The sequence below is a fragment of the Phoenix dactylifera genome, chromosome 16, assembly GCF_051530095.1.
Source record: "Phoenix dactylifera cultivar Ajwa chromosome 16, Ajwa_hap1_PhDact_Kaust_v1.1, whole genome shotgun sequence".
NCBI classification, from domain to species: Eukaryota; Viridiplantae; Streptophyta; class Magnoliopsida; order Arecales; family Arecaceae; genus Phoenix; species Phoenix dactylifera.
In genome coordinates this window covers 10,419,638-10,435,942 of record NC_143205.1, presented here as the reverse complement: position 1 = coordinate 10,435,942, position 16,305 = coordinate 10,419,638, and the positions used below count along the sequence as shown (strand labels likewise).

General features: G+C 38.7%; 1 protein-coding gene across 1 annotated transcript; it reads left to right on the top strand.

The window, feature by feature from the left end:
• Positions 1–1,023: 1,023 nt before the first annotated feature.
• On the top strand, positions 1,024–15,579 carry LOC103715071 (lysophospholipid acyltransferase 1-like). Its single transcript, XM_039114689.3, has 8 exons — positions 1,024–1,538; positions 7,193–7,248; positions 9,806–10,026; positions 10,125–10,533; positions 11,723–11,808; positions 13,330–13,393; positions 13,493–13,611; positions 15,073–15,579. The coding sequence occupies exons 1-8, from the start codon at positions 1,249–1,251 to the stop codon at positions 15,211–15,213; spliced, it is 1,386 nt and encodes a 461-aa protein (XP_038970617.2). The 5' UTR covers positions 1,024–1,248; the 3' UTR covers positions 15,214–15,579.
• Positions 15,580–16,305: the final 726 nt, after the last annotated feature.

Genomic DNA, 16,305 nt, shown 5'->3' with positions numbered 1-16,305 from the left:
CATCTTCAACATCACCAGTGTTTTTTTTTTTTTTTTAATCTCTATTTCTCCTCATCTCTTCCCATACAATCCTCCTTGCACTTCACCCCTTGCCATCCTTTTTTTTTTTTTTAATTTGCCAGCTCACCATGGGCAGCATCCCACTATTCCCAGCACACTAAATCTCAAGCCCACTCTAAATTTATTTTATTATTGAAAAGAATTACTAGAAGTGATGAAAACTGAATGTAGGAAAAATAATTTTATAAAATTAAAAACTGAAAAACTAGAAATGATGTCAAATGAAATCTAATTAAACTCAGTTTTTATTTTTTCTTCCTAATCTGGGAACTAACTTATTCCACGTGCCACCCCCCCCCCCCCCCCCCCCCCCCCAAAAAAAAAAAAAAAAAGAAAGGCAAAATAAGATACATTTACTCTTTCTTCCCAAATTTGGCCTTAAATTTATTTTTGGTACCTTTGTCCCCATAACCAACGGTCTCCTGAATACATAGGAATGAACCAAAACTAAACGCGATGAGCAAACAACCCCCCTCTTACTATTGAGGTGGCAGCACGATGGAAATAAGGCTCTGATTCCATCGAAATGGTCTAGATTCGAAACATGCGGACGTCGATTAAATGCGGAGACTGGATGCCTCCCACCTGTTTTGTCCGATGAAGTCGCTATCTGGTCTGTCGTTACTTAGATGGTGCTGGTATGGCGTACTCACATAGAGATAGAGCTGCCACGCTGTTGGGGCTCTACTACGGATAGAGAGGATATAAGTAAAAAATATTCAGCTGGTATCGAACACTCTCCAAACAGAAGGGGCTCAGTAAGTACTGCTATGCGAGTGAGGTTCTTCTTATCCCTTTCCTCCCTTCTTTCTTTCTTTTTCCTAAGCCAAAAAAAAAAAAAAAAAACCCTCTTGCCCAACCTCCATATCCACATACGCAGTTCAAATTCCAGGACCTCATCCACCTATTTCTTTTTTTGGTACAACCCATTAACCTATATCTAACCCACCGTTCGTACTATTTTTGGGCGGAGGTCCCAATATCGCGTACCTGCTACAAACTCCAGGACCACAGCTTCGCTCCCCAGTCCCCGCCGAACTCGAGAATCTCGAGGCAAAACCCCACATCACCACCGTCCAAAAAGTCGAGTAATTCGAGTTCCCTCGCCGGCCTCCTCTTCTCGCATAAAAACGCTATCGAGCAGTGAGCGTCTCGTAAAGGAGTTCCTTCTCTCTCTCTCTCGTGGAGATGGAGACCATGGCGGCGGCGATAGGGGTGTCGGTGCCGGTGCTGCGCTTCTTGCTCTGCTTTGTGTCGACGATTCCGGTGAGCTTCGCGTGGAGGCTGGTTCCGGGAACCCTACCGAAGCATCTCTATGCCGCGGTCACTGGGGCGGTTCTCTCGTATCTCTCCTTCGGTTTCTCCTCCAACCTCCACTTCCTCATCCCCATGGGGCTGGCGTACGCCTCCATGCGCCTGTTCCGACGCCACTGCGGCATCATCACCTTCTTCATTGGGTTTGGCTACCTCATCGGATGGTAATTGGCCTTGGATTATGTTTTGTTTTCTTAGGTTTCTTTTTTTAGCTGGATTTGCTGTTTTCTTCGTAGAAGTCCTTTGTGATGCCAAGTTTTGATTTTTTTAATGCAAAATTGGATGAATTGAAAGATTCATGTGGAAAATTTCTTGGTAGGTTGTTTTGGCTTGCATGCAGGAGTGCTCGAAAATGATTGTTTTCATGTTTTTTCTTAGACTTTTTGCTGGATTTGCCGTTGTTTTTCTTCGTAGAGGCCTTTTGTGGTGCGAGCTTTTGTTTTTTATGCGAAATTGGATGAGATGATTATGTGGAAAATTGCTTGGTAGGTTGTTTTGGCTTGCATGCAGGAGTGCTCTAAAATGATTATTTTTAGTTCTTGACAAATTGAAGGTCATACTCGTAGCAAAGTGTCGAAGGTACTTGAGCTCTGAAGTGTCATTGAAGTGCTGATTCTTTATATTTTCCATTCAATGGTAATTTATCTATTCCAGATCTCGAAGTTATGTTGGTGTCTTGGAGGATGGGATGAATTGTGATAAAGCGTGGTGATGAATAGAAATTTATGGTGTTGTGTGTAACTTGAGAAGCAGGATTCTTTTACGTGGTGTGAAATGTCATATTGGCAGGCAGGTGGGGTCATACTGATCTTTCATGCTAAATGGGAAAATATCATTGTCTTGATTAAAAGCATTCAGCTGTATGCCATCATAGCATTCATTTATGATATTTTTCTTTTTAACAAGACCCAGGTGGTTAGTTGGATGCTATAAATTCAAGCGTATCTCTACTAGCTAAAGACGATTCCTATTTTGAAGATTTCTTATTGTGTGTCCTAGAGCAACTTGGTGAAGTTGTCACTTTTGTTATATTCTTGATTTAGGCTCTTCTGCGTATATCAAGAAGTTGACAGTTTTAATCTTCTAACCATCTAATTTGCAATGATTTACAGCATTAATACTGCATAGAAGTTGTCGGTTTGTTGCTGATATTGGTATAGTAGCTCAATCTTATATAATCAGTAGAGAGGAGAGACTAGTGTAGTCTGACCCTGTTCAAAGGAAACAATAAAAAAATAAGGAAAAAAGATGAATAATTCTAACATGTGAACTAAGTAGGCCTCTTTTAACTGAATGTAGACTTTAATTTTGAGTGGAACTTGTGATATTACTGGAGATACTAATGCCAAAAATGTCAATAATAGTTAAATTTAGGTACCTCTGAGCAATGGTTTTTTCTTTCTTCCTAATTGTTGACTCTTTTTGATGGTTGCTCAATATAAAAGGGATTAAGTGTCAAGTGTTAAAAGAATACGTCTAAACATTTATATTTGAATGCACTGTTTCAATATTTCATATGATTCAATAAGATTCGCCACATTCATTTCAGACTTCATTTATGCATGTATATCAACTTCATGTTAGTGCTCTACTTCATCATCTGTTGTAGTGATATCTAGTAGAGGATACAATTTGGCTCATCAGACTACGTCATTTGGATAATATGGATGGCCAAAACTGGAGATTTTCTTAGCAATGCACTGCTAACATTTTGTAGTCCAGTGACATTTATAATTTGACCATATTGAAATGACATATCTCTCTGCTTCGATGGTCTTTAGCTCATTCTAATCAATTGCAATAAAATTTGTTTTCTAGAATGACAAGTTTCTTGTACTCATCCTTTCTTATGGCCCACGTGCTGAAACTTGCTATTTCCTAACCTCAGCTTATATTTGATCATCCTAAAATGCTATTATAATCTCTTTATGGAACTTGGAAACAACAAAGTCTTCGAACTTATGGAAGCTGCAAGAACATTATACTCGCTGCAGTGACATCTAGGTCCTCTTACAATCCTTGCTTGTTATCAGTGAAATCCTTTGTGCATAAGGATAGTTAGAATTTATATACTTGATGAGGAACTGCTGTATTTTGTACAAATATAAATATTGATACTGGATATCATTGTTTGGTTATGACTCCGTTAGGAGTTTAGTAGTAAGATGCATATGCTAATACTACCAAAATCTTTTTATGATAGTGATGTTAGCAAGCTGCAGGGTGATCTAAGTTTGATGACTCCTTGATGAGTGCCGGTTTTGCTCTTCCTTCCCATTAACCCCATAATGACTTTACTGACATGACTAACTTCAAAATGCATTATTGCCTTTACATAGATCTCTTCCTTCATCTAACATCATTCATAAGGACAGCTTACTTATTTTGGAGACCTAAATTTGAACACCAAATTGTGAAACTTATCCTATGCTTTTCTAGTGAATCTTATTCAATTCTTAGTCCAGATCAAACCAGTAGAATGCTAGTGCTGTCCAACAGGCATTGCTGAAGTAGAGGATTTACATGATGTAGGGGTGAGGGTGAAGTGAAATTATGTAGTAGATGCAAGCATGAAATCTGAAGAGACAAGTAGCATTTCGTTACTGGAGATAATGGTCAAGTTGTGCTGGACTTTACAATCAGAATTTCTTACAAGAAGGTAGGGTAGAATAACGCTAACATGTGATATAAGGCAAGTTCAATGCAAAGGTTAGGTAAAAGACAGCAAACAACACAATGGATGTTGAAGTTTGAAATGGAGTTGATGATGGGACATTATTAGATTCATGCAGTCAGTATCATACCTAAAGAAGCCCTAATCAGAAAGAAAGACAGTAGGTGCTAAATAAGAGTGTTTGACGATAAGTCAGAAAAGAATGCACTAAAGATTGAAGGACTACCGACAAACCCATACATGTGCACTATCCAATGGCTAGACTGTGGTGTTGCATGGACATGGACACAGGAGTCAAATTCGGACATGTATCCAAGTATCTGACTCAACAAGAGGAAAAAATAGAGAGACGGGGATATGTAGGATATATATAGATAATTATATACACACACACACACACACACACACACACACACACACACTCTTCTAATTAGAAAACATTGTGTGTATTTCTTATCCTACTAACTTCTAATGTCAAAATGAGAGGTTTTAACTCACTGTTGGTAGAGTCCAGCTCTCCACAATACTAAAAGCAAAAAACTTTATATGTATCCAAGTATCTGATATGTATCCGCTTTGGATACATGTCCAACATGGTGGTCTATTCTCAGGTACTAAGCCCTTAATCCCATCGTGAGTGAAATATTGAAGCCCAGATGAATTTGCACTAAGCCCAGGTTCATATGGTAATTAATAAAGTGGCCCTGATTTGAGGATGTTTCAGCCTGACAGAAAACCTAAACTTTGGAAAGTTTGGATTTTAGTATCGTTGGGCCAGCTTTAACTCGGTTCATGTTCAAGGTTTCAATCCAGTTACAAATTGAGCGTACACCTTCCCCAACCCATTGGCATATGGGTATAATTTAGTCTTATATGATGGATTAGAGACCATTATGAGATAAAAATGAGACATGTACATGTTAAATTAAGTTTGAACAAGGTAATGGTCCCCAAATATTGATTTATGATAGCTGAAAATAAAGGAAATAGACTAAAAGCCAGCCAAAATAGCTTAAATATAGCAAAAATGCCTATACCGTGACATGGTAATTGGAAATGAAAGAGGATTAGTTTGTTCGGGGGGTCTTTTTGTTCATGAATTTTGGAGATGGTGCCTTACTTTGTGTTAGCATGAGATATCCAATGTAATTTAAAATGCATTCATAGCAATTGTACTATTGTAGGTTAATAATTTAATTTAATTAGGGTGTTCAAGGGAGAACAAAGGTTAGCGGGTTCTGCTCATGAGAACTGGAGGTCTCCCCCTTTTTTTGTGAGATCTCTCTCTATCATTATCGTCCACTCTTGCTCTCTTCTATCTTGCACTTTCTTTGAACCATAGAGATGGTTGGAATGGTGAACTTGAAGCTCTCAAAGCTTCCCCTTGAATCGAAGAAATGGACAGAAGGATCTGATGGCCTTGTCAGCATAACAAGTGCTAGAAGCTTTAAGACACAAAATATGTGGTTGCTCTAGCTTGAAACTAAGGCAATTTTCTGCTGACTATGCTGTTGTCTTCATGCTCCAGCTTGAAACTAAGGCAACTGTCTGCTGACTATGTTGTTCTCAAATGTGGTGAAGAGAGACTTGGAATTGCATGAGGGAGATGGATGCCTGTATAACATTACGGAAAGTGCAGAGGTTGAAATGTGGTCAAAAGATGTTGAAGCCTGTATAACATTCCTGAAAGTGCTGTTGAGCATTGTGTATAGCTTATCAAAGAACTCCACCTAGTTGCTGAATTCTGATGGTTTATTGCCTATCAGCTGAATAGATATGGGTTTTCAGAGCCTCCTTATCAGTATGCACCAAACACCAAATAGAATTCAGAACCTATCCTCTAACCTTTTGGTGATAGGTTACACCTAACATTCTTGACAGAGAATATCTCATTGTGTGTTTTATTTTTTGATTTAGACTAATGATGAGTATCTTCCATGTTAACCAGATTTCCTACTGTAGTTCTTGGGAGTTTTAGCAACAGTGACATATCGATGAATTTGAAGCTTTAACATAAAAAAAAAGTTAAGGATCGATTTCCTTGGTGAATTCATGTTTTTTAAAGAAATCCAATATTATGTTATTGCAAGAGTTACACCCATGGAGCATGACAATAGACTTGAGGTGTGTGCTAATATTAACCCAGACCAGGGTGATTTGGATCAGGTTGCAGCAGGTTCCAAGGCCAAACATTCTGGCTCGTGCATTGTCCATCCTTGACTCAAGTGTAATTTTTCCTGCTATTTAACCCTTTGGTTTGGTTTTGACCATTTCTTGTTGGCGAGGGGGGTAGATGAAGAGGATAGCATATGTTTTGATGGGTGGTAGAACATTTAGGTGGTGGTAACAATGCAGGTGGTGGTGTTGTTGGAAGGGTTGTGTAGAGACAATGGTATTGAGGGCTTTGTTGATGGTGGTGGTGTTGGAAGGGGCAGGAAAATGCAACAATTTTGGCAAAGAGATAGAGATAGACATAGAAAGAGAGAAGTGAGGCTGTTAGGATTGCAAAAAGTGGTGGTGTTGGTGCTCTGAAGTACAAGAAGGCAAGGGAAGGATGGAGTGAGAGAGAGATGGGAAAGTAGGAGAGGGAGGAGCAAAATTCTCGCCTGATCTCTGGTGATTGGATCTAGGTGAGAAAATAAATGAAAGAGATAGTATATCTGTAAGCATAGCTAGAAATATAATTTTTCCAACTATTTGGGTCGGCTTTATGAATCCTCAGTCACAATCATATATATAAACATAATAAATATTTTTTATATGTTTTAATGATAGGTGGCTATCTAGTCAGGCCATGGTAGTTCTCACCTCGCAGTAAGCTTTGACACAGCCTGTATCCTTATTGGACACTCAATTCCAGAGCTAGCTTGGCCCTATAAGCCAAAGATTCTTGCCCAAACCCTAGTGTTGGCAAAAACACTGCTAGGTGACTTGGCTGTCTAGGCTCTTAGAGAGCCTAGACAACCTAGATAGTGGTCAACTAGGCACTCATATGCATGTTTGCCACATGAATAATGATAACAATCTTTTGTTTATATGCTTACCATTATTTTTTTAAAGTTGCTACCTGTGCTCACAGTTAATTCTTTTTTTTCCTTAGGTGATTTGTTTAATCACTTATTTTCTTTCCTACATTCTGTGTAGCCATGTGTACTACATGAGTGGGGATGCATGGAAGGAAGGAGGCATTGACGCAACTGGTAGTAAACTTGTTTAAAGTATCATTGTGTATTGCAGTGGATTGACTTTGAAAAGTAAAACTGCTCATTTATTTCTAGCTTTACTTCATGCATGCAGGCAACTTGACATATACTATGTGCAGATAGTTAATTTTATCGGGCAAATTTACAGGCTATTTAATGCCATAGATTTTGGACTCTTAAATCTATTTGTGGACATTATTTGGGCCTGAGGAATCACCCCAGATATTGTATGTGATTGTTTTTAGAAGTATAGATTTTTGCCCCCTTCACCAATTTTCATCATATAAATCTAAGTAAATTTATATTGTATACATATTTGAAATTATTTTAGATCCCTATCTATCATGGACCTGGTCTTGCAGACAAGCTCTACAGTAGAATTCCAAGGCTCTAGCTGCTGAGTTATTGTAGCATGAACTCACATCTAGTTATCTTGAGACATTGTTTTCCTTAAGGAAAACATATTTTATATCTGTGGTAGTCACTATTCATTTTGATATAAAGCAGCTCCTTGACTGTCCAGTGTTTTTATTGATTAAGCTTTTAATATAGTAACACTGTAGATGAATTTAGTGTTACCTTGGAAACGGATTGCTAGTAGTTTTCCATGATCACTAATGCAGAGAGTACATGTCTATTATGATTTATTAAGTGTGAAAGGAAGGAAAGATACATATGGACCAAAAATAAGAAGGCTGAGTATGGTCAACAGAGTGCCCTAGAACACCCTACCAACAACCTTATGCTGAACAACTTATCATGATCTCTTTCTCATCTTTCCAACTTGGGCAATCCAACTTTCTTTCTGTATATTGTTTTAAGTAAATGATCTTGACCATCAGTCAGCTTGTAATGATTAATGATCTAAGCACTATGATCCATAAAGTGGTAAATAATACTATGCTCTTGCTGCTATCTGCATTCAGTTAGTCCTTACTCTGCTTCGATCATTGTCAATGTATGAGCACCTGATACATAGTTTTACCCATGCTGTAAAAACCTGATAGCTTTTGCTCTGCTAGTCTCACCATTCAAAGCACACCCATACAATAACAAATAAAATAAGAATCATCGATGATATTATCCGTTGTCATCCTAACTGCTGAAATTTTCATTTAGTATGGAATTATTAAACTTTGCACAAGTATACTTCAAGTTCAAATTTCAGTTCCTTATTATCAGTTTTGTGAATAGTTCTATGTCTAGATACAAAGAAAACTAACTTGCATCGTGTGCCATGTCTTGTTTGATTTTGAGCGTCCTTCTAGAATGAGGACTTTCTACTTTGTGTCAGTTCCAACATGTTCCTGTCTCAAATGCACCATTCAATTTCATCTTTCCTAAAGTTAGTCATGGTAAATAGTTGAAAAGTCATGTTTGCTTGCTACTAAAATAATGCAGGTAATGTAAAAGTCCTCTAATTTGCTGCATAATTATGAAAAAGAAAGAAGCTTCCCGTTTTGATGCACATTGGGCTGTAGGCTCTTGTTAGAGTAGATTGGGCTTGATCCATGCAAACTTTTTCCCAGTTGCGAAGTCCCAAAGTACAATTAACCAGACTGTGATTTTCTTAAGGTGCACTTTGATAAGTTAGCTCAAGGAAGAAGCTGAACTAGCCTTAGCACGAATGTAGGATAAAGGACATCAAAAAACTGAAATTGGGGATGCAAGTAAGAGAAATTTTAGAAATTCCTCTTCCTTTCCATGGATTTAAACATTAAAGAGGACACTCTTGAGAGGGTTTTCACTCTCAAGAATAAGAGATTTCTTATTCTCTTGTTTCACATCGAAGGTTCTTACCTCTTGGCACCATGCAAACCCCTATTATGCAATTCAAAGAGCAGTAATATGAAGAGGAGGTATACCTTTTCACATCTCTCCAAAAAGGATTACATCCCTTTATAAAAAGACGCAACCAAAAGGTGTATGTGTCTAAGATGCATCTCTTGAATGATTTCCCCTGAAAATCCACTGTATCCCAAGAGATATGTCCTTCAAGGAATGACACAAGGAATTCATTCGATAATTTGTTTCCCCCCTTTCGACTGCCCACTAGATGACTTTTTGCCAACCGGCAAGGAGATGGTATCAAAATGAATTCCATGGGCTGCTTCTATCCAATGCAAGGAATTTAAGGGGGAGAGGAACTATCTCCTACCAAAAAGTGGGGTAACGGGAAAGAAATTCATGCATGAAGGAGTTAAGATATGAAACGGAGAGGTGCATGTTCAGAGAATAAAACTAATAGAGGAGTCTCATTAGTAAATATACTCCTAATAGAAGCAAGCATATTTAATAGATTTCCCTACCCCTGTCTTTCTCAATGAATAAGAGGGAGACAGATATTTTTTCAGTTGACTCAGGGATAAAAATTCATGATGGAATGAACGGTTTGGTGAATAGGGGACTGAGGAAAGGTCTGAGAATGAGAAAGTCATGTTATAGCTGCTATCCTGATACATGTCTTTGCTAACTAGAAGTCTAGAATACCCTACTTATTTCATGTACATCCAGCTTAATAGCAACTAATTGCTTTCATGTTTGCATGTTGTAGGAGCTTTAATGGTGTTGACTCTTAAAGTCATTTCATGTGCAATAAATTACAGCGATGGGCTACTAAAAGAAGAAGGATTGCGTGATGCACAAAAACAATATCGATTAATTCATTGCCCCTCAATAATTGAATATATTGGTTACTGTCTTTGCTGTGGCAGTCACCTTGCAGGACCAGTATATGAAATAAAGGATTATCTTGATTGGACAGAAGACAAGGGGGTAAGTGAAGAATGCCATTTTCTTGTATGCATGTGGATGTAGACTTCTGTGTTTCCCTGCAGGATTAAATTATTTAATTTTATCATTTCTTGTTCCAGATTTGGGTGCATTCGAATGACAGACCATTGCCATCACCTTATGGTGCTACATTGCGTGCTTTAGTTCAAGCTGCAGTATGTATGGGACTATACTTATACTTGGTACCACAGTATCCACTTTCTCGGTTTAATGAGCCCATATATTATGAGTGGGGTTTCTGGCAACGGCTGAGATACCAATACATGTCTGGATTTACTGCCCGTTGGAAATACTATTTTATTTGGTCAATCTCAGAGGCTTCAATCATCATTTCTGGTCTGGGTTTCACTGGGTGGTCAGACTCCTCACATTCTAAACCTCAGTGGGACCGTGCAAAAAATGTTGATATTCTTGGTGTGGAGATTGCCACGAGTGCAGTTCAGCTACCACTTGTATGGAACATACAAGTCAGCACCTGGCTACGTTACTGTAAGTTTATATTCTGTATCCTGCCCGTATTATTGCATGTGCTTATTAGATTCCCTGCCCTTAATTTGAATGAGGAACTGAAAGCCTGTGTGAAGTTGTGCAAATTGGAGTCTGAGGGTGTATTCCGGGAAGTTCAATTGTTCTACGGCAGTTGTATGTCTGGGTTTCATCCACCTTTTGCTGATTGTTGCCTGTGCATGCAAGTATTCTTGTGAAAGATAATATTATTTGCACATGCATGTGTCCGAAGGCATCTATGCATGCCAGTGTGGTTTATTGCATGGCTTCAGTCATGGATGATGTTAAATGAAACAGGTTAATTTTATTGTCGAGTCCTGAAATGTTGGCTTTTGCACTGACAACTGCTACTTTCAATTGCTTTAGTGAACAAATGAACAGTTAATGAAGCCAAATACTTGGATGTTTCTATTTATGGTTTCAAGGACTTGTATAGATCAATAACATCAGAAACTTTTGTGTATGCTGGATCTTCACTTGTTTATCATGTTGCTGAGTGTTTATTGGTCTAGTTTAATGCAATTATGGTGGTAGAATTTACAAGCGGAAGTCCTTAAAGTGTATGCACAACTTTTTAATCCAATGGGTGAATAATGAATGCTAGTTTGCTCTTTTATTTGCCTTGTGATTGTTTTATATATTTAGAGTAACTTACGAAACTCTCCCTGAGGTTTACATTTACTACACTTACACTCGATAGTTTGTGAAACCTATACTTGCACCCAGTTAAATTAATGGCGTTAGTGAAACTGTTTACCTCATGTGAAAAATTGCATGTTTTCTGATGTCCTTGAGTCGCTGTTATGTCACTTAATCCTATTTGGTCATTTTTAAATTTTCTGATGTCGCAATTGGTTCCCATTTAAGGTCAATGGCTTGACTAACATTTTGTTAAGTTATGGGTTAAAGTGTTACACAAAAATAAACCTCACGGGGTAAGCATAGGTTTTTCAAACTATCGGATGTAAGTGTAATTTACCCCTAATCTCGGGGTTTTTTTTGTAATTTACTCTATATTTTAATGTCAATTACTAATATGTTGATACCAATATTTGGTCTAATCCTTTTTCTCCCTATAACCTGCCTTTGAAGTTTGCACCATTTAAAAGTTTGTAATGGTCAGATGATTGTCTGAATGAACATGCAATCTGAGATGTCATTTTTATTTTAGATGTATATGAAAGGCTTATTCAGAAAGGGAAAAAACCTGGATTCCTTCAGTTGCTGGCTACGCAGACTGTCAGTGCTGTTTGGCATGTGAGTATAAAGTTATCTTTCCACTCCTAAAGATATCTCAATGTGGTCATTTCATTTGAAGTGTCTTTCTTATAAAAAATTACACTATATGAATAATTTGTGGGCTATCTAGTTTTACATTTGTTTTACTGGAATAAGTTGTATGCAAATTTAAGCCTTATAAAGGACCAATAATTCCTTTAGATGTTCTTTATATATTTATAACACAGAAAATATTGTTTGATTGTATATTATTCTTGACTGTTGAATATTTTAATCTCGGTGTAGACATGAATCTGATCCATGATTAGTCCACTATGCAGAAATTTTTCTTGTGTACATGAAAGAATAGTCCTAAAATCTGAAAATTTTCATTCAATATAACACAGCGAGATTGTGTCTAATTGTTGCATGGTCAGTATGCATTCTTGCCAGTAGAGGTGCATAATGTTTAAATACTTTTCGTTCCCTATCCATTCTATCTATGGGTATCATGATAAGCTTTCTCCTTGCTAGGCTAGTCGCAATTTTTTGAGCTATGATCTTATCTGTACTTGTCCTTCTTGATCTATTTTACTGTTGTCATTTGGAACTTGAGAGAAGCTAGAAAAAAAGAAAAGGTCTTGAAGTACTTCCGTGCTTCATTCTCTTCCACATATCATGTCCCAAATCAAGGTCCGCCGTACCGGATCCGGTAGGCGTACCGGTTGCCTACCGGACCGGTACGGGCCGGTTCGTACTGTGCTCCGGGCGGTACGAACCGGGAAGCTCTTCCCCGCCGGAACCGGGGAAGAAGAAGAGAACCAGAGAGAGCGCGGGGAAGAGATGGAGGGAGCCCACCTTCGGCCGCCATCGGAGAGCCGCGGAGAGGCGTCGGAGGCCGGTGGGGGGCAGCGGAGCCCGGCGGGGGACGGGGAAACCCGCGGGGGCGCTGCGGAGGCCGCGGCCGCGTTTTTTAATTTAGGGATTTTAAGTGAAGTCGGCAAATCGGTTGCCGACTTCACTTAAAAATCCCCAAATTAAAAAATTTGGGGATTTTTAAGTGAAGTCGGCAACCGATTTGCCGACTTCACTTAAACTCCCCAAATTTAAAACCGCGGCCGCGTTCCCTGTTTCTTTCGAAACAGTGGACGCGGCCGCGGCCTCGGCCTCCGCAGCGCCCCCGTTTTGAAACAGGGGATGCGGCCGCGGCCTCGGCCTCCGCAGCGCCCCCGCGGGTTCCCCCGTCCCCCGCCGGGCTCCGCCGCCCCCCACCGGCCTCCGACGCCCCTCCGCGGCTCTCCGATGGCGGCCGAAGATGGGCTCCCTCCCTCTCTTCCCCGCGCTCTCTTTTTTTCTCCTCGTCTTCTTCGTCTCCGGCAAGGAACCGGCCTGTACCGGTTTCTACGGCTCTGGCGTACCGGTAGCTGGCCGGACCGGTTTGTACCGGCCCATACCGGCCGGTACGGGCCGGTTCAACATACGCTGTCCCAAATAGTATAAAATATAAGTTTCTTCAATATCAGTAAGTTACTCATGCATCTTATTACCTTATGGCAATAGGGATTGTATCCTGGATACATGATATTTTTTGTTCAATCGGCATTGATGATCGCTGGTTCACGAGGTATTCATCTCAAACTTAGCTATTCTACCCGCCTTTATGTATGGTTTTTGAACTTTCTATCCACTTTGGTGATGTGTTTTCTTTCTTATGTTTGAGCAGTAATCTACAGATGGCAGCAAGCTATTTCCCCCAGGAACACTTTGCTTAGAAAGATAATGGCATTTACCAATTTTGCCTACACGCTACTTGTTCTTAACTATTCCTGCATTGGCTTCTTGGTCAGTTCTCATCTTATGTGGCTTTTTTCTACATATTTATTCTATGAAAATGCACGTGCTTTCCTAAATCCATTGCTTTCCTAAATCCATTTCACCGGGTGTTCAGTCATGAAAATCAATTTTTTATCTGGTAGCAGCAATTTACTTTACAGAGCTTCTCCACCTTTTGTTCATCATTTTGAAGTTTTATTGATCTGCTTGGTTATGCGGTGCCATTTTGCTTTTCTTTGGAATATTAACTGCACCAGTTGCATGTGCCCATTTACAAACAGTTTCCAGGACCCATGCACGAGTATGTACACACGCGCAAAAGAAGAAGAATAAGAAGGAACAAATATTTGCACTGTAGTCTAGTATATAAATTGTCCCAGGCCTATGATATAGAGTTTGTATGTGTTGTTCTTTTATTTTTTATTTTTAGAAAGGAGGGAAAACCTACCCAAACTTTTTTGGAGTAATGAAAAATGGATACAATCAGAACAGAAAAGAACATAGAAGTCCTCTGCTAGAGGAGACTTAACAGCTGTCCAGCAGAACTAGATTAAACACGAGTTGAGTACTCCTTCCATGTGGAGGAAGCCATCAATAGCTTTTTGAGAAACCAGAACTTCCCCAGAATTTCAGTTTAATGTAACTGAGTTACAAAATTGATCAGGTCCAACCTATAGAGTTCCTCTAGAAACTCCAGAACTTAAAACACTGTGGTTTTGCTTTGAATTTGTTCCAAACTGGGGCACTGAATCTAACTTATAAGGTTGAGTTCAATGGGCTTATGAGGTAGGTAAATTTGTGAACGTTTATTATTTCTTTAGATGTTAGGAAGCATTTTCTTTAAACTAAACTTACATATTCTGAATATTGAGAAAACATTGAAGCATGGCAACATCAAGTTCCAAAAAGGTTAGAGGAAGGTGAGTTTTTTATTTATGTTGGTTTGGGTATCTAAAACTCATATCTCATATGCATTTGGATTGTCATCTGTTAGAATGTCACTAAAAAAATAAATACAGTACTTTTTAAAGATGTTTCTAACAATAGATCTTTCTAAAAAATAAATTTTAGTTATTGTAGAGCAGAATTACTGTAGTAATACATTGAAAGGTCTTGAAAAACATAATAATATTTGAATGATGCCTAGGTTAGTTTATTGCTTATATATTTTTTTTTATTTGTAATTTTATTGACATCTTCGTTTTTTTCCTCGACCAAAACTGCTGAAAGTGGTCAAAACCAACGTTGTGAAAAATTGATCTTATGCTTTTTGGTTAAAATCGACCCAAGTTAGCAAAACAGAAACTTAGCTTCTGTTCTCCTGTTCTAGATCTAAACCTCATCAGAAGCTGGAATGTTACTTTCTCTTGATTGAATGACTAGCATATTTTTTGAAGTCATTTCTCATATTACACTGCTTGTATCAAAAAAACAGACCATATGCATCTGATACCTTTGATTTTCTTTCAGGTACTAAGCATGCAAGAAACTGTTGCTGCCTACAGGAGTGTATATTTTGTCGGTACCATTGTTCCTATTGTGATTATCCTACTGGGCCATATAATCAAACCAGCCAGACCTGTCAGGCCTAAAACTCAGAAAAGCCAGTGAGGCAAGACTTATATGCCTTTCCAACTTTGCTGGAAAGAGGTGGAAGAATATTGCAGCCTCTTATCCGTGGCTTTTTCCCGTTCATAGTCTTTCATTTCTCTGAATTACGAAGTGATCTTCACGTTGATTTGAGTGTAGCATGCTTCCTTGGATCCCTGCTTTTGTGTAAGCTTATAACCTTAGTTAAGGGATGCATAAGCCTATTCGGTCATCTTTGCTGATTCTGTGACATTTTTTCTGTGAATGTCTGGCCAACTTGCTCATGCGACCTCTGAGATGGCACATGCAGCTTGAAGTTGTCAGATGTGATATATGCTATTTTTCTCCTAGATAAAGGTAAATAAATGTTTTTCACGTCTACCTAAATGCAAGATACCTCCTTCACGTTTGTTTGAAACTTTGTGTTAAACAAGCATCCTTATCCTAAACTTTGGAGGCTATTCTTTCGATATGATGATATAAAGGATGTTCTGGTGCATGAGGCTCCGGTAAGGTTTGGAGAGTGTCAGATATATGTGGCCTTGTCTCTGCTTGCGGAAAGGCATTCTTTCTATGATCATATGCCAAAAAAAAAGAAAAGAAAATAAAGAAAGAAAAGTGGGGGCAATCTCCTAACTGACCAGAAATCAGATTGCAGGTAACTGTCAACCTGCAAATCATTTTGTTTGTGCTGCCAAATTAGTGAAGCATCTTTGTGAACCCTCCATCTCCAAAGAGAAATAGAACAAATGTGCTTGGATGAACGATAATCTTGGCACATCATGATGTTAATGCTCTTTGAAATTCAAATCATCACTTAATAATGGCGAGTGCTTGTGCAATGAAATCTCTTGCATAAAACAATAATTTGTGAAATTGACAATTTGCCAAATTTATGTTTTCTCTGTCATTCGTATTTCCCATCTCAGATTCTTTTGACATTAACTCAATACTGAAAGCTCAACTGGTACAATATATTTATTTTTTTGCTTGCTTGCATCTATATTTCACTGAAAACATGAATGTGGTATACAGACAAGGTTAAATATCAATTGGAAAAAAGAGGAGGGGGGGAGGGGAGATGAGGGAGATGTTTCTTAATCCTTGTTGATT